This window comes from Lithobates pipiens, unplaced genomic scaffold (genome assembly GCF_037356315.1).
Source record: "Lithobates pipiens isolate NorthernLeopardFrog02 unplaced genomic scaffold, aLitPip1_a1.2 Scaffold_23, whole genome shotgun sequence".
NCBI lineage: Eukaryota > Metazoa > Chordata > Amphibia > Anura > Ranidae > Lithobates > Lithobates pipiens.
This window is the reverse complement of record NW_027507785.1, coordinates 231,207,354-231,229,653: the sequence shown is the minus strand read 5'-3', so window position 1 is coordinate 231,229,653 and position 22,300 is coordinate 231,207,354. Positions and strand designations below refer to the sequence as shown.

Below are 22,300 nucleotides of genomic sequence, written 5' to 3'. Positions count from 1 at the left end.
CCCTCTATAAGGTGTTCCATAGCTTGCTATTCGCCAACAATAATTAAAACATGTCAAATAACTTCAACGCAAAAGCGTAAATCATGAAAAATTTATTTTCGTTACATATATTTATATATAATGTTAAAAGATTTCCATCAATAGTGTTTTACTGAGCAGTTGTGATGACATGTGAAATGCAATGCAGGGAGCTTCATTTATTTCACAAAGATATGGTTAGTGTTCTGCATTGTCAATTATGATTCTTAAACTATTTACAAAAACGAAATCCATTTTCCCTGTTGTGATACAGGAACCAATTACATTTCTACATTTACATTCTTTGTATAAAATGATTATGCACTTCAGGCACCTCTTGCATGAAATATATGTATATTTATGTACAAAATAAAATATCTCACAAGTAACATTAATTGACCTTTTCGGCAATAGCATACTCTGAAGATGCAAAACTAATTTAAAAAAAAAACCGACACAAGAAAAAGATGCTTAAAAAAAAAAAAAAAAAAAAAAAAAGAAGAAGAGAAAAATCACTGAAAACATTTGGTCTCATTTAGCAGCCCTGAAGCTACTTTTCCGCCACTGCACAGTGATCCCTAAAGATGTTTCAGAACAAAGTCCATATTAAAAATATGCAGCAGATTAGAAGATCCATGCTTTTGATAAAGACACATGGCTATGCAGCAGCACAGGTTAAAAAATAAAATAAAATCCCTTTATGTACCAAGAGAACTATAACCAGCAAGAACAAATGGAGGACACCGATCTGACCACTGGAATGAGTAAGATGGCTAAACGGACTTCAACCAAAAGATATGCTTTACGTTCTTGCTCTTCGTAGCACATGGAAGGACTCAAACCGAAATGCACTCCTTGAAGGCGTATATACAAGCGCCCGTTAGATGAAAGCATTATCTTTGATAAGGTTGCATTCACTGCTTTAAAATGACAAAAATCTTTGATATGTATGGACTGCTATCAAAAAGTAAAACCTCAATCCCACACTACAAGGTCCATTCAGGTTGATTGTTCCCTATAAATATTACTGCCTTTTTATTATATTATTGGAGTGTCTTTAGTCTTGTATAAAATTAGTGTTATTAAAGATTTACAACAAAGTACATAAATACTTACATTTAAACAACGGACATTATGCCATATATAGTGACAGACCTTGTGCCTCAAAACACAAAAGGTGATGTCTATAGGCAGATTCTCTCATATGTTAACACTCAGCATAGAAAATTAAAAGGCAGCAACTGATTAGATGCTATAGGCAACAGCTAGACACTCCTTCCTAGAGCTTGCATACAAGTGCCTTACTGTCTGTCCTTCGACATTTTCCATTTGTATCTTTGTATTTCCACCACGGACACATTATATGTATCCTCGTCTGAACATGTGACAGCATTAGAGGGTGGATTTGAAGACGGTAGCTAGACACTACACAACATATTTACATATATAAAAAGGACATATGCTTTGTTCAACAGGCATTAAATATTGCACAGGTTTCTCCTTTGTTTTAAAGAATGTCAAAAATTTGCATTACCAGTGTGGTAAACTGCAAAACACATCTTCCTATGAGATTTGCTCATCAAATTAATGCATTGACAGAGAACTAAAACATTGCAAGAAAAACATTTTGTTAATACTGTTAGCACAAAAAAAAATAAAAAAATAAGAAAAAGAAAAGAAAAAAAGTGTCCAGTGAACGTTCTTGTCTAGTGTATGGCAATGGTGACAGTTTGGCAAAGTATGAAGGCAAGTAGAAGTTCTTTACATGCTGGGTCAAGTCAGGTTTGTAAATAGTCCAGGACATACTGTAACATTGATGAGTGTCCATTTCCACCAATTTGATGAAGAGTCACAGTGATGATCAGACCGTCGTGGAGTAGGATTCTGTTCTTTTAGCCACTGGTTTTTGGTCCACAACATCGGAATCCACAAGGATGTCTAGTACCTCAGTGTCGCTGTCACTGCTATCCAAGTCAGAAGGAACCAACATCAACTTTGCATGCTTTTTGGGCAGGCTGTAATGACCTTCCCCTTGTCCTAGTGAGCCAGAGGCGTAGTCTTCATCAGACGAATGGAATGACACGTCATCTCCGATTATGTGATTGACGATATGGATGCCATCAAAAGTGGGTGGGTCTGATAAGCCCTTCTGACTTTTTATACAACGAATCTGTTGCACAATAAAAAAATAAATAAAAATAAAATGAACGACTGAATACAAAATTTTACCTAAAGTGACATTTGAGTTCCAAGATCTAATAATTGTATACTTTGCTTAAGGAACGATTAAGGACTACAATTCACTGTTAAGGTTACATCACAGCAATGGGTAACTGACTAAATCTTTAGCCAACTTGGCTGTAGGATTCAAAAGGAACCTATCAAAAAAATAAACACCGTCTGCCAATGAGAATTTGTTTTTGTGTGAGCAAACTACAAGGTATGTGCCTATTCGTGACTTATTAAGTGGTGAAGCATAAAAATGAAAGTCTAGGACAGGGATATGCAAATAGCTGACCTCCAGCTGTTGAAAAACTACAAGTCTCATCATGTCTCTGGGTGTCATGCTTGTGGCTGTCAGAGCCTTCTAGGCCTCATAGGACTTTTAGTTCTGCAACAGCTGGAGGGTCGCTAATTGCATATCCCTGGTCTAGGAGCTTGTACCTAGAAAACCCAGCAAGCTTATTTGTGTCCTGACAGGTTCCCCTGAGGGTATGTATACGGACATCTCCTGAAAATGTTAGTTTCCAGCCAGGCTGATTCTTGCATCAATAACATTAGTCACCGACTAAAATCGAAATGGCTAGAATAGTCGTCCTTTAACGACTGCTTATATTGGCACATGGTCCTTGTAGCATTAGTATAATTAACACTTTTCCCATAAATAATGCAAAATACAAATGCTGAAAAAATAGTTTGACCTGAATACAAACATTTAAAAATAAGTAGTGAATGAAATTAGAAAATAGATACTGTACATATAAAATACATTTAAATATGCAAGTCAGGTGATAAATGGAGTCATCAAGCTACAGTGCAATTACTGTCCATTCAGGTCTATAAATCCCTAAAGATAACCTACAGTTCATCAACCCTCCCAGTGTCAAAAAGGACTACCATTCTAAGGACATTGCTACAGCAGGGATTCTTGTGGGCTCGGTGTTCAGGCAGTGTTACTGATTGGCTGTCTCTGCCCAATCATCACACCTCAACAGCAGTGTTAATTTTGGGGTCAAATTTCAATTTAGTTTTAGTCGACTAAAATCTCAGTTAAATTTTAGCCAACTAAAATGTAATGGGTGTAGTTAAATTGTAATGCATTATTTAAGCATTTCTCTAGAATTTCCAAACTCATTAAATACTTGGAGTACAAATCTAATACCGTGTAGTCGGTATGGGAAGTAAAAGGGAGTGCACAGGGCAGAGAACTGGCCAGGAAAGGCTGTAATTTTAGTGTTAAGCACTGCTACCTTTCTGGTAGGGGGAACTCTCACCACGTGGAATGCAGGGCATTGTTCTGGAACTCCCAGGCAGCCAGAGAAAGCCTGCGTCTCTCAGCCAATACAGCTTGCCAGGGGGCTGGCGCTTTGACAGACAGGTGGATCGCTGAGGAAAGTAGAAGTTAGGTGGGTAAACATCCCTCCCTCAGATTTTTAGTCGTTGACAAAAATTGGAATTTTTTTTTGTTCAGCGTTAGTCACTTAAACATGCAGCTGGCGAAAATATTTTGGTCTGCAACATTAACACTGCTCAACAGGGCCCGTGTAATGCCGGAGAGTGTGCAGAGCTTCAGAAAGCTAGGTATTACAGATTAGTTTTGGGGGGGCAGGTAAGGATTAGTGGAGACTTTATGGTCCACTTTAATCTTCCATCATAACTACCCAGAGCATACTAAAGACAAAGCATGCAAAAAAAATTAATAAAACACTTTCTTTCCTTGACACACAATAGCAAACTTTTTTCATCTCTAAGATGAACTAAAGCCAGCCCATAGAAGGTTTGACTATCAGCTGGTTCAGCAGGAACCGTCCAAGATTCGACCCATGTATGAGCAAGCTGAATGTAAACAAGTCGATCGATTCATCAACTTGGGTACAATCAGCCTGTCTTATCTTACATGTGATTATTCCCAGTGCCCATTATGGCTGATGGCAATAATCTGTGTTCTCCCAGCAGGGGACAGCTTCCCCCACCGGGAGAACACAATGGCTCAGCAGGAGGGGTTCCCCCATCAACACTGTGTTGAAGGGGGAAATAGAGTAATGTTCATTCCTTCAACCCATGGTTGCAGGAAAGAAAATTGCTAAGTCCATGGCCAGCCATACAGTGCAAATTTCATTCCTGCAACCAGGCCGAGCCATTGTCTGCTCTGAGGGAAGCCATCCCCACTGGGACAGCGATTATCGCTAGTGGCTATAGCAACCGCTAGTATTAATTGCAGGAGAATACAGTAGGCTGTGTTTTACATTTAGCCTGCCCATTAAAGGTTCGAATCATGTATGGCCAGCCTAAGCGGTTCATACCCTGCAGCAGCTATTACTGAGTCACTCACCTTCAAGGCAAGAGCAGACTATTTTCTGCAAAGGTTTCTAGCTAAATACACAGCACATGTTACAAAGTACATGCTTTTTCTCCCTTTCAGACTCTCTGTAACCATAGGGAAATGTAGGTCTCTTTTGAAGTAGAACGGTCATTGCCCAATAACTGTTCAACAGTGGAATAAGAGGTCAACAACCAAAGCAAAGTGGAGTACATGGACATGCACACTCGGCAAATGTCAGTCAATTAGCATGCACCATGTGGGTTTATCAGCAGAGGTCAGAAAATTAAACTTGGTTGATATTTACTGAAGCGCCCCCTAATGACAAGCACACAGGACATTTGGTGAGGTTCCCATCAACACAAAAGGCACAAGTCACAGGTAGATGTCTGGCGGGGAGAGATGCGGGACGTTATGCAACGACACGGTGTAGGATGATGTGTACTGTAGGAACACATGCTTTGTAATGACCGGCTACAGAATTTATGAACAAGCAATGAATAGGAAGAGAATTTATCTACCCCACAGCAATAAACTGTCCCTTACCTGAAGCTGACTGCTCCACTGAGCCAGGCTTGTGTGAAAAAGAGGGCAATTTAAGATCTAGTTTGAAGCTTGACACAGCAATTAAACCAACACATAATACAATTCATATCATAAAATGGAGTAAACTAGTTAAACAGATGCAGAACCACTAACAGAAAAGAAACAAAATGGTCATGCATAAACATTTCCACTAGTCAATTCAACAAAGACATTGCACTATTTTGGCACCCTAAGCAATGGCCCTGCTTTGGTAAAAATTGTTTGAGCAGACCAAATAGAACTTGTTACTGCGAGTGCCTTGAAGGACACTAAACTGTATTCAGTTGTTTTTAAGGACCATAAACCCAAGAACAAAAATGTAATCAATTGCAGCTTACCAGTCCTTCAATGTGCTGGCTGCATTCATTTTCATTTCTCAGGCTAAGAATATTCTCAGCAAGTACAGAAAATACACATTTGATCTGGTCACAAATTGTCACCCGTGATATGAACTAAAATCAAACAATCTTATCTTCCTTTCAAGATCTCTTTTGTAAACCACAAATTCCCCCATGCCCCATGAAATTGAGATGCATAGAGAAAAATCAGTTTTTAATACAAATCAGGAATGTAGATTGTACGACAAGCAGGGCTCACTTCATGTATACAGTGGTAGAAGTGAGCCTAGCCACCCGGACACAGGAAATGTATTACTAGCAACAGAGTACCAAGTGAAAAAAGAGAAAATAAAGCAACTATTACATCTAAAGACTGGTAAGTAGCAACAGACATTTTATTTAGGTTAATGTACTAATTTACACTGACCTTATTAGCTGCAACCTACCTAATGAGAGATACAGCCCACGTGTCTTTCCAGTCTTGGGAGCCTGTACTATAAACTCCTTCCTTAAGAAAAGGAGACAGACTTGTGCCATATTATTGGTCTATACCAGGGATAGGCAATTAGCGGACCTCCAGCTGTTGCAGAACTACAAGTCCCATGAGGCATAGCAAGACTGAAGGCCACAAGCATGACACCCAGAGGTAGAGGCATGATGGGACTTGTAGTTTTGCAACAGCTGGAGGTCCACTAATTGCATATCCCTGCTCTATACTCTGACAATGTAGCGCTTTGAAATCCTCCTCCATTGTGTATCACTTTTGCTTTTGAGTATTATGTGCACTGCTGTTAAATATACTTTTTTTTTATATAAAGGCTAGTCTTCCCAGGCCTTTCAAATATGCACTGAAAAGTTTGACCACGTGCAACTTCTTTTGCGCTCATTAAAAAAAAAAAAAAAAAAAGACTAAGTGGGAAGAAAGCGGTCTACTTTACACTACACCAGTATACTTGAAGTATAAATTCACCTTTAAAAATAAATAAAGAAATGCCCTTTTTTATAATATGCATCATTTTGTTTTTTTGGAGCCTCCAAAAGCATTACACCCATGATCAGTAAATCACAGGTGTAATGTTAGGTTCCTGCAGGCTGTGTAGCTGCCTGCCCGTACCTCCAATTTGGGCAATTACCGAGTGATAAGAGGATGAACTAGAGTGTTCATCAGCGTCCTGGTAGTTAATGCAGAACTACAAGCCGTCAGCCGCAAAGGGTGTTGGCAATTGTAGTTCATTCACTGAACTCTGTGAATGAACGATGTGGCAGTGTGGGTGGAGATTCGCATGACCGCGCTCTTTTTGTATAGTGACAGCGGGTACATGGAGAAGATCCCCAGGCCCGCTGTCATGAGGGGGCAGTGTGTGGGAGGTTAGGGGAGGGGATAATCCCGGAGGGCTGAGCAGGTAGATACTGAACATGTTGCACCTTAAATATGGGTGTAACATGTTCACAAACTTATCCTTTAACAGTTTACTACTTCCACCATACTAAGACCGGCCATAGACTGAATTTGAACCTCGGCCAGTTCAGCAGGAATCAAACCATGTATGGACAGGTTGAATGTACCAAGTTGGTCGATCAACAAGCCTTCTGGATTTTACGTGTAATTATCACTAGCGGCTGCTATAGCCACTAGCAATAAATATTAGAGATATGGTTAATTCTTTTATTAATAAAAGTAATCAGACTTTAAAATTGAAGTAGTATTAAACCCGAAAGTAAACATTATATTGCAGATTTCTAGTTCTTAGATGTAATGGCTGCATTCGTTTTTTTTTCTTTTTTCATCTAGCAATCTAGCCAGTAAGTGTTTTTCAAAAGAACAAGCTCTCTTGCAAGATGCATCAGTTACAGGGATGAGACAAACCATTAACACAGAGGGGTACTAACAAGTTTATTTATGTAAAACTTTTATTCCAAAAGAAAAGAAATGCTGTAACTACTTATACAGTGTCAGCAGGGACTGGCTTCAATTTAGAAGTGTATAAAACCTACTAGTCCATCTAATACTCCCCCCCCCCCCCCCCCAAACAGACAATACTGCTGTCCAAAGGTGCTCTCTCTTTTTTTTTTTTTTTTTTAAATAGTTTTTATTGAAAGGCTGATGAGATACAGATATCAAAACATATTGATACCGCATATACACTTGTATAGCATACAGGAGAATAGTTGCAAACAAAAATACCGATAGACACAGAATCTTATCAAGCAGATGTAGGATAAGTAGCCACATCTGTTCATGGATATAGTAATATCTCCTTTTAATGACAGCCAAAATTTTTAGATAACTGAGCAGTAAAACAAAACAACAGAAAGAAAAAAAAGACAAAGGTGCTCTTTCATCCAGAGTGGGGCATTCTGATAAAGGACTGTTACTGGTCAGATCACCAGATGAAAATAGAAAAAAGTTTAAAAAAACAAATGCAGCCATCACATCGAAGGATTGGTAATCTGAATTTTTTTTTGGTTTTGGGTTTAACCACTGCTTTAACTTACGGAAATCATACAAGATATTGCTGGCACAGGCTGGCGGCAGGTTCCAGAGTAAAATGCTAAATTTAAAGTAAAGTAAATCTAATAAGTAGGTGGTTCTGCTTAGCCATGCGTTTAGACATGTAAACAGAGACCCATGCAGATTTGTCCCACTTTGTTATACCAATCTTTTTTTTTTGTAAAATCTTTTTTTATTGAATTTTCGGTGACATACAAAATCGCCCAGGCAGGGGCCAAACATTTCCCACACAGGGGTAGACTTCCAAATGTGGCAACAGGCCACAACAAGGCACATTACAAAACATATATCCTGCCTCTGATGCGGCAACCGACCGCAACAGGGCAAATGAACACAAACATAAACTTATCTATCTATACCCCACTGTGGGGAGAGGATATTGTAGGATAATTCGTGCTAAGTATTAAAATGGACGGATAAGGTGTCATAAGAGCAGGTGGGTCAGCCTATAACCGTACTACATCCATTACGAACTATGGGTTATTCACTACATCCGTTGCCGTAGTGTTATCATCCAGCCAGCAGTTCCACACCTTCTCAAATTTCTGTGGGCAACCCCTGTTCAAGTAGGTGGCCCTATAGAGGGGTAAGCTAGCGTTCACCAGGTTTTTCCAGAATTTAATAGAGGGGGGAGATGATTGTTTCCAGGTCATGGTGATGGCCTTGCGTGCATAGTAGAGCAACAGGGATATGAGTGTTTTCCTAGCCCTGAGGATCGACATTTGTTCCACCAGCCCCAGCAGGCAATATTTAGGATCGTAAGGAATATTAACCTCAGTGGTCTTAACTATCACCAGGAGGACCTCTTTCCAAAAGCATACAATCGCTGGTCAAGCCCAGAAAATGTGAATGAAGTCTCCTGGCTGATATGAGCAGCGCCAGCACTCCGGGGAGTGCGTCGGCGACATCTTGTGTTATACCAATCTTTATGCAGTGCAATTTTACCAATGTAAACTGAACAGTGTGCAAGGGCATATAAAACAAAATATAGCTGCCTTCAGATCCATAACAAAAAAAATAGACGATTTATGGATCTGAATGCATTTGTTCGGTTTGTGTGCATTAGCCCTGAAAACAAAAATGCAAAATAAGCTGAAAGCAATTTATTTTCAGCTCAGTAGAGCCTTCTGATTGTGGTATGTGCACAACTCGGCTGTCTAAAAACAAACACTAGGCCAGGAACACTATCTAATCATATCACAGGTTCCTCTGACTGACCACAACCACTTACAAATCAGACTCCGCCAACACACAGCAGTCTGACATGAGCACAGGAGGAAGAACTTAAATCAGCTATTAAGAAAGCTATGAGGAAAGAAGCAATGTGAAAATCTGTCTTACCCTACACAACTGAATGCTAAAGAGGATGACATTTAAATTATTCAGAAACATGAGACAGACCAGAAGATCCAAAAAGGGAACATTTTTAAAAGGCTTAGTTGTGGTGATCCTATCCTGAGGAAATATATTAAGGACTATCCCCAGCTTACATAGAAAAGATGTAGATCTATAAAGGACCCATTGGTTCATACCCATTTTTAGGAACCTTCAGTGACCAACGAACCAATGAAATGGGTATGTACATAGTTATAGTTAGTAAGGTTGAATAAAGACACCAGTCCATCCAGTTCAACCTGAGTGAGGGTGGGTGTGTGTCTACAATTGTCCCTATCCCTGTGCATTGTGCATCATTAAGATATTCCTATTATATATTATTTAAGGTACCCATATAGCGTCTGCCAATTTACGCAGCACTCCACACATACATTGCAGACTCACATCGGTCCCTACCCTCAAGGAGCTCACAATCCAAGGTCCCCATTCATATACTAGGGCCAAATTTGGACAGAAGCCAAATAACCTACCAGCATGTCTTTGGAGGGTGGGAGGAAACCAGAGTACCCAGAGGAAACCCAAGCAGGCACAGGGAGAACATGCAAACTCCAGGCAGGTAGTGTCATGGTTGGGATTCGAACCAGTGACCCTTTTTAAAATGGAAATATACATAACATTGAAAATCGTGCCAACTGTCAAACAAGAGGCGCGATATATATTGTTTTTTGTAAATGTGGATCGTTCTATGTTGGAAAGACATTCAGGAACTTTTGGAAAATAATCTATGACCATATTTACTATATTAGAAAAAATTTGCTATACACTCCCATTGGCAAACACATCGCTCTTCAACAAACAGGACACTTCAATGGTACAATTTACAGTCCTCAAAAGGGTTCTTGAGGATTTTTTAATTAAATGAGGTTCTTGGTTACAAACCGTTTTTGGGCTAGCTGGATTACTACCACCAAAGGTCTTAAATTTGCAGGTTCCTGAATCTCACACATATACAACATATAAAACTATATAAACTGATCCATATACCGGCATATGTCTTAGTGTGTCCTGTTTATAAGGCAAATATATTGGAACCTGAAGTTATATTTTATGTAGAACTATTGTAAATAAGTGACAATTTATAAATTGGATACAGATGGATTTTGGATGTGGGTGCAGCGTGTTGTAATTTTTACTAAGCATATGAGGTAATAAAACTCCCTGTCTCGTATGGAATTTTGGGAGATGCGTGCTTAAATGACGTGCTATAGTGTTTTTATATGCAATCTGTAATGATGCCCCTGTGACACAAATGGGACCCCTGGCATGGTTATAATCTGGGGGCAGGAGGGTTGATTTTTGGTCACCTGCCTGACCAAGGTGGTGGGGCTGACGTGGTAGGAGCCCAGGGGAATCCCATTTAACTAGGTGTATCTGTATTTTAAAGACGATAAAGTTAATCACAAATAGAGGGTTGTCTGGGATGTATTTCCCATGGTTTTAGATGTGGGGGTCTGGCGGTGTGAGGATATGGCTCCATTTCTATAGGATTACCTCTTCTCTGCTCTTTGCATGACCGCTTTGTTGAGGCTGTCTGACACTACGATACTCGCGCCACCTCTACTGCTCATGCACGTACTTTCGGTTAGTTTTCGACTGGGAGTGTGGTTCGGTGCATGCACGAGACCATGGGTGGTGATTTCTGTTACTAAGGAGCTTAATACAAGACACCCTACAGCTGGAGAGGGCCCTCCCCTCATCTCACTTAACACCTATAGCAATTAAAACGCCATTTTGGCACCAACCATAGGATATATTAGATCAGTTTGTGGATAGAAGGATTGGTAGATGGTGCTGTGCTCTGTGGTGGGAGTTTGTGGAGGTGAGTGTTATATACACGTGGTGATGCTACCATATATACTATGAATATCGTATGTATCTTATAGACTTTCTGGCTGAATGTAAGGAATAGGATAAGAAGAGAGATGCTTGCTATATAGTGTTATCAACTGGGTATAGAGATTTTGATACAAATTAGACAGTAAGTGTGCACATTGTTGCAATCTGTTCCAAGTGAATTTGTTTCTCACTTGAGCACATGTATATTGAAGGAATGGAACTATCTGATTATACTGTATTACTTTGGATTTTTTGCAGACTTCATTTCTAAAAACATAATTCTAGGACTCCGCATTGTTACTATTGAGTAACATCTTGAACACTATTGAGGTATATTTTCCTGCGGGGATTCTAGTACCTTGGATTCAGCATGCATAATATTGACTATGTATCTTGTATGGATTGTATAGGGGTAAGGTTGATGGATTGACTGCAAGGTCTTCAGGTCTATCTGTGGTTGAGAGCAGCCCCCTTTTCGGGTTCCTATCCCCCATAAGTACTATATAATTTTGGCTGATTTTTAACTCGGCATCTACCCTATCTCCCAATATAACCTACCAATTCCACGCCTATTGGTATTTTTCAGAATAGAATCACGCGGTCATCTCTTTCTCTAGATACTTGCCTATTGTTTGAAGAGAACAGCTATCATATTGCTCCCGCATGACACTTGGCACTTCATTGGAGGGCTCCTTTCTACATGTAAGTAGACCTTGATGCATGTCTGTCTTTTTTTTTTACCCAATTGGATGGTATGTTACAATGAATGTGTCGCACTCCCACCTAATCAAAATGCAAATAATGTTCATGTGCTTTTCTTGAACAGGATCTCTGTTTTTAGTCAAGAATGTAAGGTCCTGAGAAAGCACAGATGTGAAATGCGTCGACCTCGTGACACTGTACTAACAGAAATCTATTACATAATTGTTTGTTAAAAAATGTTTACAGGTAAAATCAATGTTGTAAGATATTTAGTATTATTTTTCTTTGAATGTCTATCACTGGTACCGATAAAGTTCGTTACATCAGTCCTATCTTTAAAATATTATAAAGGACTAGCTCCCCACATAGCCCATACAATTCCCTGTAATATATGATAATTAAAAAAAAAAAAAAAAAAAAAAAAACACGATAATGTTTCACTTTATTGTGAGATCTTGGGTCAAAAAGACCTAAGATCTCACATTTACACTTAAAGTAAACCCATCGATTTAAACAGTTAAAAATAAATAAATAAAAAAAAAAGGCATGCCGGGAATGCTAACTGCACATTGGCTGTGCTCTCAGCCAAACTATCAAACCATCCAATGGCTGGTGTCATAACGAATCACATGTGCAGCACCATAGCAGTTGAAGATTAAACAGAGGCAAAGATGGCATCTTCCTTGGCTGAAAACGATAGGGGAGTTTACTTCCACTTTAAATGCAAAAACAAGTATAAAAAAAAGTCCCTTTAAGGCTGTTGGGTGGAAGTGACGTTTACATCGCTTCCGTCATCCAACACCATTGAGTCGAGTGGGTGTCATCATTCCCTCACTCAACTTCGTGCCTCTGAGGGGAAAGGATCGGATCATCCATGCTGCTACCAATGGCTCCGGTAAGTGGTGGAGCAGACTGGAACGAGGTGGGAGGGGTCACCTCTCCAGCCACTGATAAAAGTGATCTTGCGGTGAATCTACCACTGAGACTACTTTTATCTTAAAGCGGACTACCCGCCACTTAAGAAAATACCAGGGTTATGGCAGCTATCTGTTGCCATAACAACGGTATTCAACATCAAAGTACTGCCGTATAACAACAATGGGCAGTCCGGAAGTGGTTAAGAACGAAGAATGATTTTTTTTTTAAATACATGGCAGAAACAAGTCTCAAAACAGAAACAGGGCAACAAAAAGCTGCCAAAGTGGTACTAACAAGGTATAGCTGGAAAAATATTTTGCAACCAATTAGGTTAACAGTCATCAAGTCAGTAACATGATTGGGTATAAAAAGAGCATCTTAGAGAACAAGGGCGTCAGAAGTAAATCTGTGAAAAGTTGCATCTTAAAAATGTCAAAAAATTGTCGCACAATTTCAGAATTCAATTTCAACGTAAAACTGCAGACAGATATCATTTACAGTACATAAATACAACGAATCAAAGTTTTTGGAGAAATCTGTGCACAAGACCGAAACTGAATATTAGATGCCAGTGATCTTTGGGCCCTCAGACAGCACTGCATTAAAAATGGGCATGATTCTGTAATGGACATCACTGCATGGGCTCAGGAATACTTCCAAAATTCACTGTGAACACAGTTTGCTGTACCATTCAAAAATGCAAGTTGAAGCTTTATCATGCAAACAAGAAGCCATATCTGAACATGGTCCAGAAACTCCATCTTTTTTGGGTCAAAGCACTTTTAAAATGGTCTATTGCAAAGTGGAAAATTGTTCTGTGGTCAGATGAATCTAAATTTTATATTTTTTGGCAACCATGGACGCCACATCATCCAAACTATAGTGGAGGGACCTTCTAGCTCGTTATCAGCGCTCAGTTTAGGGCTGAAATGATTAATCGATATTATCGATAATGAAAAAAAAAAAAGTGATCAATGATTTTCATTATCGATTAGTTGGTCCGCACCATGCGATCCGCAGAGCGGTCCGTGGCCGCGGCCTTAGGAAAGGCTGTGGCTTTGGCCTGGCTCCGGAGCGGGCGGCTATCTTGGTACAAGCGGCGGCGGCAAGCTGCGTGCTGACGTCACCCCCAGCGCAAGTTGTTCAGCCTGTGTCAGCCCAAGTGAAGGAATTCTGGAGGAGTCACGCTGGATGCCTTGCCTGCCCTCATTCAAAACTTTTTATGCAGGTACCACTACATTTATTACCTAATCTAACCTAATAACCAACTACTATCTATTAGATAGTAGTTAGTTATTATCTAATCCTATCTAAGCCTTTCCACTTGCTCAGCACAGCCACATTGTTTATTTAAATAAAAGGTATAACACCATCCCCCCCCCCCCCCCCAATAAAATGCATCTTATTACAAGCATAAAAACATAGCATATCACTGATGATTTGCGCCAATGGGCTTCATCCCGGGACTCATCACAGCAGTCTGTTTGGAGGAACTTTGGTGGTGAGCTCGGCGCAAATCGGTGATATGCTGACTATGTTTTTATGCTTGTAATAAGCTGCATCTCAGATGGCATCGGGGTGCGCATTAATTTGTACAGAATGGGCAGCTTGTGCATCTGGAAAGGCACCATCAATCCCAAAAGATGCTCCCATCCGGATGGCAGCTTTTTTTCAGGGAAGGCCTTGGACATTTCAGGACAATGCTAAATTGCATACTGCACCTATGACAACAGCATGCAAAGAGCAGAGAAGAGGTAATCCTATAGAAATGGAGCCATATCCTCACACCGCCAGACCCCCACATCCAAAACCATGGGCAATACATCCCAGACAACCCTCTATTTGCGATTAACATTATCGTCTTTAAAATACAGATACACCTAGTTAATTAGGATTGGGGTAGTTAGTTAATTGGGATTCCCCAGGGCTCCTACCACGTCAACCCCACCACCTTGGTCAGGCAGGTGACCAAAATGTCCAAAATTGGCCCTAGTATATGAATGGGGACCTTGGATTGTGGGCTCCTTGAGGGTAGGGACTGATGTGAGTGTGCAATGTACAGGGACAATTGTAGACACTCACTCACTTAGGGCAGCACAGTGGTGTAGTGGTTAGCACTCTCACCTAGCAGTAAGAAGGGTCGCTGGTTCAAATCTCAACCACGACACTACCTGCCTGGAGTTTGCTTGTTCTCCCTGTGCCTGCGTGGGTTTCCTCCGGGTACTCCGGTTTCCTCCCAAACTCCAAAGACATGCAGGTAGGTTAATTTGCTTCTGTCCAAAATTGTCCCTAGTATATGAACAGGGACCTTGGATTGTGGGCTCCTTGAGGGTAGGGATTGATGTGAGTGTGTGATGTACAGGGATAGGGACAATTGTAGACACTCACTCAGGTTGAACTGGATGGACTGGTGTCTTTATTCAACCTAACTATTAAACTATGAAACTAGGTTGAACTGGATGGACAGGTGTCTTTATTCAACCTTACTATGACTTTAATGAAGATGTTTAGTAGCAGTTGGGCATTTTTTTCAACTGCTCCTGAACTATGTTATCTCATCAGTACATGTACACGTTTGCTTATAGTTGTTTCTAGGCAGTTGCGTTTAGAGGCTTTTTTTGGAACCCAAAACAAAGCGCTCAGAAGCTGTGTTTAGAGGCATTTAAACGCGGCTACCTGCATTTAGGTCTAGTAGCGTTTTTAAAGGGAAACATTTGATTACTTTTGAGCCTGGAAAATGCTAAACACACCAAAAACTCAATTATCACTGTATGCAAGCTTGATATACCATGTGATATTCCCCTCATCAGCCAATTATGCTGTAAAATACACAACTTGCAATACTTGATGCTGAAGTTGAATAGGACTTTCACTCACCAGTCAACCATTGAGAATTTGTGAACTAAACGGGGGTCTAACATTTTCCAAGAGAACGTCAAAGGTAGCAATTGACATGTGTAAAATTTAATTTCTCTGGGTTATCACGCAGCTGAACATACATATTAGAAAAGTATCCTGTGGACATGCATTGAGCCATCAATGGATGTGTCCAGTAGCGACAAACTCTGGTCCTCTCACGCAATTTTCTACGTCTCTGAAGGCTCAGCAAAAGCAACATCAGGAGCATTTCTTCACAAATGCTCATCATGGGATCCATATTAACAAACCAACCAAAAAATAACAGCTAGCTATAAGCATACCGTTTTCTCAGCTACTACTCACACTGTTCTCTCACAGAATGGCAGATATAGTTAATACTTGTTTTTGGTGCTTTCTAATCATTTGGGAGGATCTCATGAGGTTATCTTTAGTAAACACTCCAGAATGCAAACGTAGCTTGTAAACGCTGCTAAACACACGTTTTTAAACGTGGATTACTAGCTGTGATGTTCCAGCGTTCAGGAGAGATTGAGAAATGTCCCGTGACTAAATTTTTAATGTCCTACCAGATTTTTTTATTTTTTTTTAATAAAAATAATAGATGGGTATAGTCATCCAGAAAATACATTCCAAAATCCTAGTTAAACATGCCAAAGCAGTTTTGTGGTCTCCCAGGATACATATGGGCTGTACTAGTCTCTTGTAATCTCTTGTAGCACTCCGGTAATCTAGGTAGAGCAGGCAGGTCTTGCAACATCTAACAGGAAACAATGGCAGATGCAAAGCAACCACTGAGAACTTTGAAAACAGGAGGAGACGCTTGCTGATAAATCATTGGAGTTCAATGGTTTGCAGGGTACAGGAAAGCGAGATGGAGGAAAGAGATTTATTAGGTCTCAGTTTTACATATTTGGCTGCTTTCACACTGATGTGTTTATACCTTGCTAGAAACATAAGAAAAAATGTGAATACAAATATTTCCCTTTATATCCTATGGGACTCTTCACACCACTGCATTGCAAAGATGGTGCATTTTGAAAAGTCCTGCATGCTGCATTTTTGTGCGCTTTTACAAACTGCACCAAAAATGCAGTTCCTCATTTAAATGAATAGAAAACATGTAAACTGCGGTTGGGTATTTTGAGTCATATGTCCATGTTTTGCAGGTGCATGCTGGGAGTAAGGCACCCAGAAAAAGCGTGAAAGTACCCTTAAAAGAAAAAAACAAAAGCATTTGTGGGTGCAGCAAGGAGACTGATTTGTGTAAATTTGAAAAAATAATACAGTGACTTCCCAGCATCAATAACAGCCTGGCTCTATTTATTTTGCCTTATTGTCACGTTCATATTTCAATAAAAAAAAAAATGCGGGCTTACGCAATGACCAACTTTTCTGCACAACAGTGGTTGCTGCTTCGGCTTGGCAGCATTAGGGTCATTGGTTTGAATCCCAACCACGACACTACCTTTACATGTTCTCCATGTGCTTGTGTGGATTTCTTCTGGGTATTCCAGTTTCCTCCCACACTCCACAGATATGCTGATGGGCCAATTTAGACAGGAGCCAATTAACCTTAGTATGTGTATGTATGAATGCGAGTTCACAACCATAGACTGTAAGCTCTTTAAGGGCAGGGGCTGACATGAATGTAGAATATAGATATGTAAAGCACTGCATAAATTGATGGAGCTATACAAGTAACAATAATAATAAGCCATGTTAGGAGCACGATATATTTGCTTACATGTGTTGTTGACATGCACCAGAGATAGGCCAAATGTATAGTAATACAACACAAACTGCTCACAGTACACGACTGTCTGCAGTATGTAACCAAATTATATATTTTCAAGTAATTCAAAAAACATCTTTGAGGTTTGTTGCATTCTTTTCAAAGACTTAAAGTGGAAGTAAACTTCCTTTGCCGACTTTTACCTATAGGCAAGCTTATGATAATGCTTACCTATAGGTAGTGTAAATACCTCCTATGTGCAACGTTTAGGAGGTATTTACATTACATACATCGGCACAGGGTCCTGAAGGAACGGTCATTGGCGTGACGACATTGTGGCTCCGGCCAGTCAACGAGGTGGAGTCCACGAACCCGGAGGCGTCTGCACTGCTGACTTCTCGGCGTCGGATGGCTTTGTTTTAAGGCAAGGTTAACAATGTGCTAGTATTCGATGAATACTAGCACATTATGACTTTACCATGCAGGGTAAAAAAAACAAAAACACAAAAAACTAAAAAAAAAAATCCAGCAGTATACAACCGCTTTAGTTTACTTTTGAATATATTTTTTCCAATAACAGTTACTCTGAAAAAGCAATGTGTAGGGCTATTAGTAATTTAATGAGCAACTGTGTTTTAGGCATTCCTGTGATTCAAAAAATTCATAAAGAGCATAGATGAGTTATTGTACTGCTTAATTGTTGCAGTTTCCACCATCTTTTTTCCATCTTATTAGATTTAAGTAACCAAGATTATTATAATTGTGCCTGCCTATATTTATTGGTTTTTAATTCCAGTACACCGCCTGCACTCAATGGCAGTGTATGTTGAAGACATTCTACCCAGCAACCTGGATATTTCAATTTAGTGTGGCCATGCACGTACACTGGCAGGCTGAACTCAAGAGACATCAAGTGAACAGACTGACCACATCTATAACTACATCCCGAAACAAATTCACACACAGACCGCTCCAGGTGAAAAAGGAGAAGTAAACTAACATGAGACCTGAAAACATGACTCATCTGTTTACCTGTAGATTGTGAGAATATTAAACCTGTGGCTGAGCTTTACATATACGTATAGTTTAAAGTAGAACTAAAAGGTAAAACACTTTTTTCTCATTTTAGAGTAAGGAGTGTTATAACCCCTGTCAGTTTATTTTTTTGCCATCTGTCTCTCATTGGGGAGATTTCCCTTCACTTCCAGTCCTGTAGCCAAAAGAGCAGTAAAAGAAAAATCCCTCCAAAGTGAGGGAATCCCGGGGTGTCACCAGGGTTCTCAGTACTTGTGTCCCCATTGGAAGATTTTCTCTTTATTACTGTGCTGCTGTTTTTTTTTTAAAGTTTCACTTCGGATGAAGGTAAACAGGACAAATAGAGAGGGTGAATCTCCTTTATGGGGAGAGCAATAAAAACCTGACAGGCACTTTAATCCCTTTCCACTTTAAAAAAAACTAAGAAAAAAAATGTACACTTCAAATAAAACACTTTAAATAATCCTAACCCCTTTACACTGGACATATATATATTAAAGTATATATATATAACAAAAACTAGAATAAATACCCTACCAGAAAATACCTATAAGAGCACATTTATCCTCTGACACTCACTGCTGGTGAATTTTCCAGGTGCTTGTGTTTTACATGACAGTGAAAGATTTGCCTGCGGTGAATGGTTTGTGAAAGTCTAATTTCACTGCTTTATTAAAGAGGTTGTAAATCTAAAATTTTTTGGGCAATATCTGATCTATATGCTATACAGATCATGTATCTAGCTGTTATTTCTGCTAAAAAAATGTATTTACTAGTTAGATAAATAGGCTTTATCGGCACTTCCCCCTTTCCTCTCTGTATGTTCTACTCAACTCCTGGGTTTTCAAGCATGCTCCCCGCAACGTCACGGCTTCAAAGGAACTACAATTCCCTTGATGCTTAGTGGGGTTGTGCATGCGCAGTGCCGCTTTTTCGCTGTGCGACGATGAACCTGAAACACACTTCCACTTCAACAAAAAAAGGGGGCGGAATGAAGGCGGGGCTGTGCTGAGAAAGTAATTCAGATTACAATACCAAGGCACAGGAGGCGGAGCTACAGCATCTTCAACACGCCCGCGGTTCCCCTGCCTCCCGTGCCTGTGAATGCACACAGCGTCTCCCTGTAGGGATGTAGTCCTAAGGGAGGGGGCGAGCACGCTGACTAACCCCCAGCCAGAATGGCTCAGATGATGGGGGCAAGCTTCTAGAGAAGGAACAGCAAGGTGAAAATTCATACACAGAAAAAAAAGTATTTACATAGGAAAACAAAGGAAAAGGTAAGTGAACCAACAGTACACTACCTTAAAAGAACCTAATTAGAAAATAAAAAACAAACCTTTAGTATCACTTTAATATGCCCCATAGTGTATGTACAGGTGATTTATTTTAGCATCACTCAGTCAGCCTCTGTAGGTTTCTATAGTTGCAGTATGGCCATTTAAAAATCCTAGGTGGGGAACATTGCCACCTAGTGGACACTATAAGCCATGCTGACACATAGTAAAAGTAGTTTTATCTCTATCTGCACACTACATCGTACGTTTCGTTTTTTTTTTCAAATTTTTCGCACAAGATTTACCTAAAACGAATTACTTTTTTTTTTTTTATTAAATTCTATCAGTTTAACATTTTACAGCAACAATCAACTTTAATCCAAATAATATTCCTCACTAAACATCCCACCAAGTAAATAGCAAGCCACAGAATAGAAGAATGCTTGCAAGTACAGTACAGAAAAAAAATGTTGTGCTAGGGATAATGTACAATTTTTTTTTTTTTTTTTTTTTTTAGTAAAAGTAGTTTAGAGCATTACTGGCTAGGAGCCACCTAACCTAAGACTTATATTAAAGTACATATTTTAGTATTTTTAACATTAACACTTTAAGGTAATGTCAAGTCATTATAAATCTAAATGAATAAATCTCATTAAAAGGTCTGGCGTCCCTGCTATAGAGGTGGTTGTTTAGGTGCTTGCGATTATGTGGGGAAAACGATCTTCCAATTGTGCTCCTGTGTGGTCACCCTGCATTATGCACACTCGATGAGACTACAAGCAGTCATGCCAAAACACTGTGCGCAAGCATGGTCTACTGTTCTCTCCATCTACAGTAAACCAGTCCGAAGGATTTACAGCCTACGTTTGAGAGCGTACATGCAGACCGGAAGTGGCTGAAAGAGGCTGAAGGAGATCAGTAGCACAGAGATGCGACAAATGTAAAAATATGCATTTTTTTCAACTAAAATACTGTTTTTAGCTTTTTTTTTTTTTTTTTTTTTTAACACATCGTGGTTTAGAAAACTTGACCTCATCCAGTTAAGGTTTAAATTTAGTTTCCAGTTTTAGACGTAGCAATACAACAAATAAAAAGTCTAAAAGAAATAAAGCCAGGTTAACAAAAAGTAACCCCCAGAACCATAAAATCGGTTATATTATTCCTTCTACAATCATGTAAACTGTGTGCCGTATTGCCCAGCACAGCATTACATAATAAACCCCCTTAGAGTCCATCTGGGGCACAAAGAGCGATTGGCTGGTCAGGTTTACACAAAAGGCGAGTAACTTCACACAGCCCGGCATGGGAAATCCCCTCCCTCATTGCTTTTTCACAGCCGTGCTCAGAACAGTTTCCTCAGTAGTGGTTAAAGTGGAATAAAGACAAAGTCTTCTAGAGCTGCAAAGGTCTTGGTTTGGTTTCACAAAGTACTGTAGAGTTAGATCTTGCTCACGTTTAACAAAATGGTGCGATTTGTAAGAGAACATTTCACACCTTCTGTATGTACAACAGCTAGAAAAGGAGGTACAATACATTTCAGTGACTTGGGCTATATGACCACAATTAGCAACGCTGCTCTGTGCTGTGTTGCTGACCTTCTGAAAATGCTGGTTGCCCATCTCTGGCTTCAATAATCTATAACTTGCTACCTAGGAACAAGCATGCAGACAGTGAAATCAACCTGCAGTTACATCATCTATAAATGACACTATTAACTGAGGGAACTTTAGAATTAAAGCAATACTGGGCGACAAGTTTTAAATGGCTCAGCATGTTATTACATGCAATTCAAGAGTTTTTCTAAATGCATACCCAAGCTTAACAAAGGTCATTTTAAAAATCGACTGTGGAACATAATTGGACAAACAATGACTACATCCCATGAGATAAAGGTATTCAGGCAGCTGCAAGTATTGTGGCTGCCTGAATACAATAGCCGGCATGGGAAATTTATCCCAGAATAAAAGCAGGCTGGCTAAATAAAATAAAAGCAGGCTATAGGCTGAACAAGATTTCTCTTGTTTAGCCTGAAGGCTGAACAGAGAAAATGTACTGATTGTCACATCTGTGCTAAAGAGTGTGGATGGAGAAATGGCAGTCAGGCAACCGCAGCACCTGCAGATGCCTGAATACCCAAACATTGCCTGCATCTGACTGGATGCAGTCATTGTTCAGCCAACAAGGCTAAATTCACACCTGAACGTCTTTTTTTATGCTAGTTTTTGAGCATTTGCGTTAGTCATTAGAGAGAAAAATCATTTGTGGCCATGTTTTTCAGCTGCTTTAATTTTGTTTTCACTTTTTTATTGTAAGAGGTTAAAGGGGTTGTAAAGGTTCAGTCTTAAACAAAACAAACATGTCATACTCATCTCCGCTGTGCAGTTGGTTATGCACAGAGTGGCCATGATCCTCCTCTTCTGGGGTCCCTCTCCACAGCACTCCCGGCTCTTCCTCTTCTCGAGTGTCCAGCCGGAGAAGCTCTCTCCGACAGGACACCTGTGTGGGCACGCTCCCGTGTCCTGCTGCTGCGTCCAT

General features: G+C 39.9%; 1 protein-coding gene across 2 annotated transcripts in view; it reads right to left on the bottom strand.

Moving 5' to 3' along the window:
* Positions 1–77: 77 nt before the first annotated feature.
* Positions 78–22,300, bottom strand: part of EVI5 (ecotropic viral integration site 5) — a 212,970-nt gene continuing 190,747 nt past the window's right edge. For both annotated transcript variants that reach the window (XM_077452914.1, XM_077452915.1), the window contains one exon: positions 78–2,188. In XM_077452914.1, coding sequence (XP_077309040.1) covers positions 1,880–2,188 — 309 coding nt within the window. In that variant the 3' untranslated portion in view covers positions 78–1,879. The remainder of the gene's footprint in view (positions 2,189–22,300) is intronic.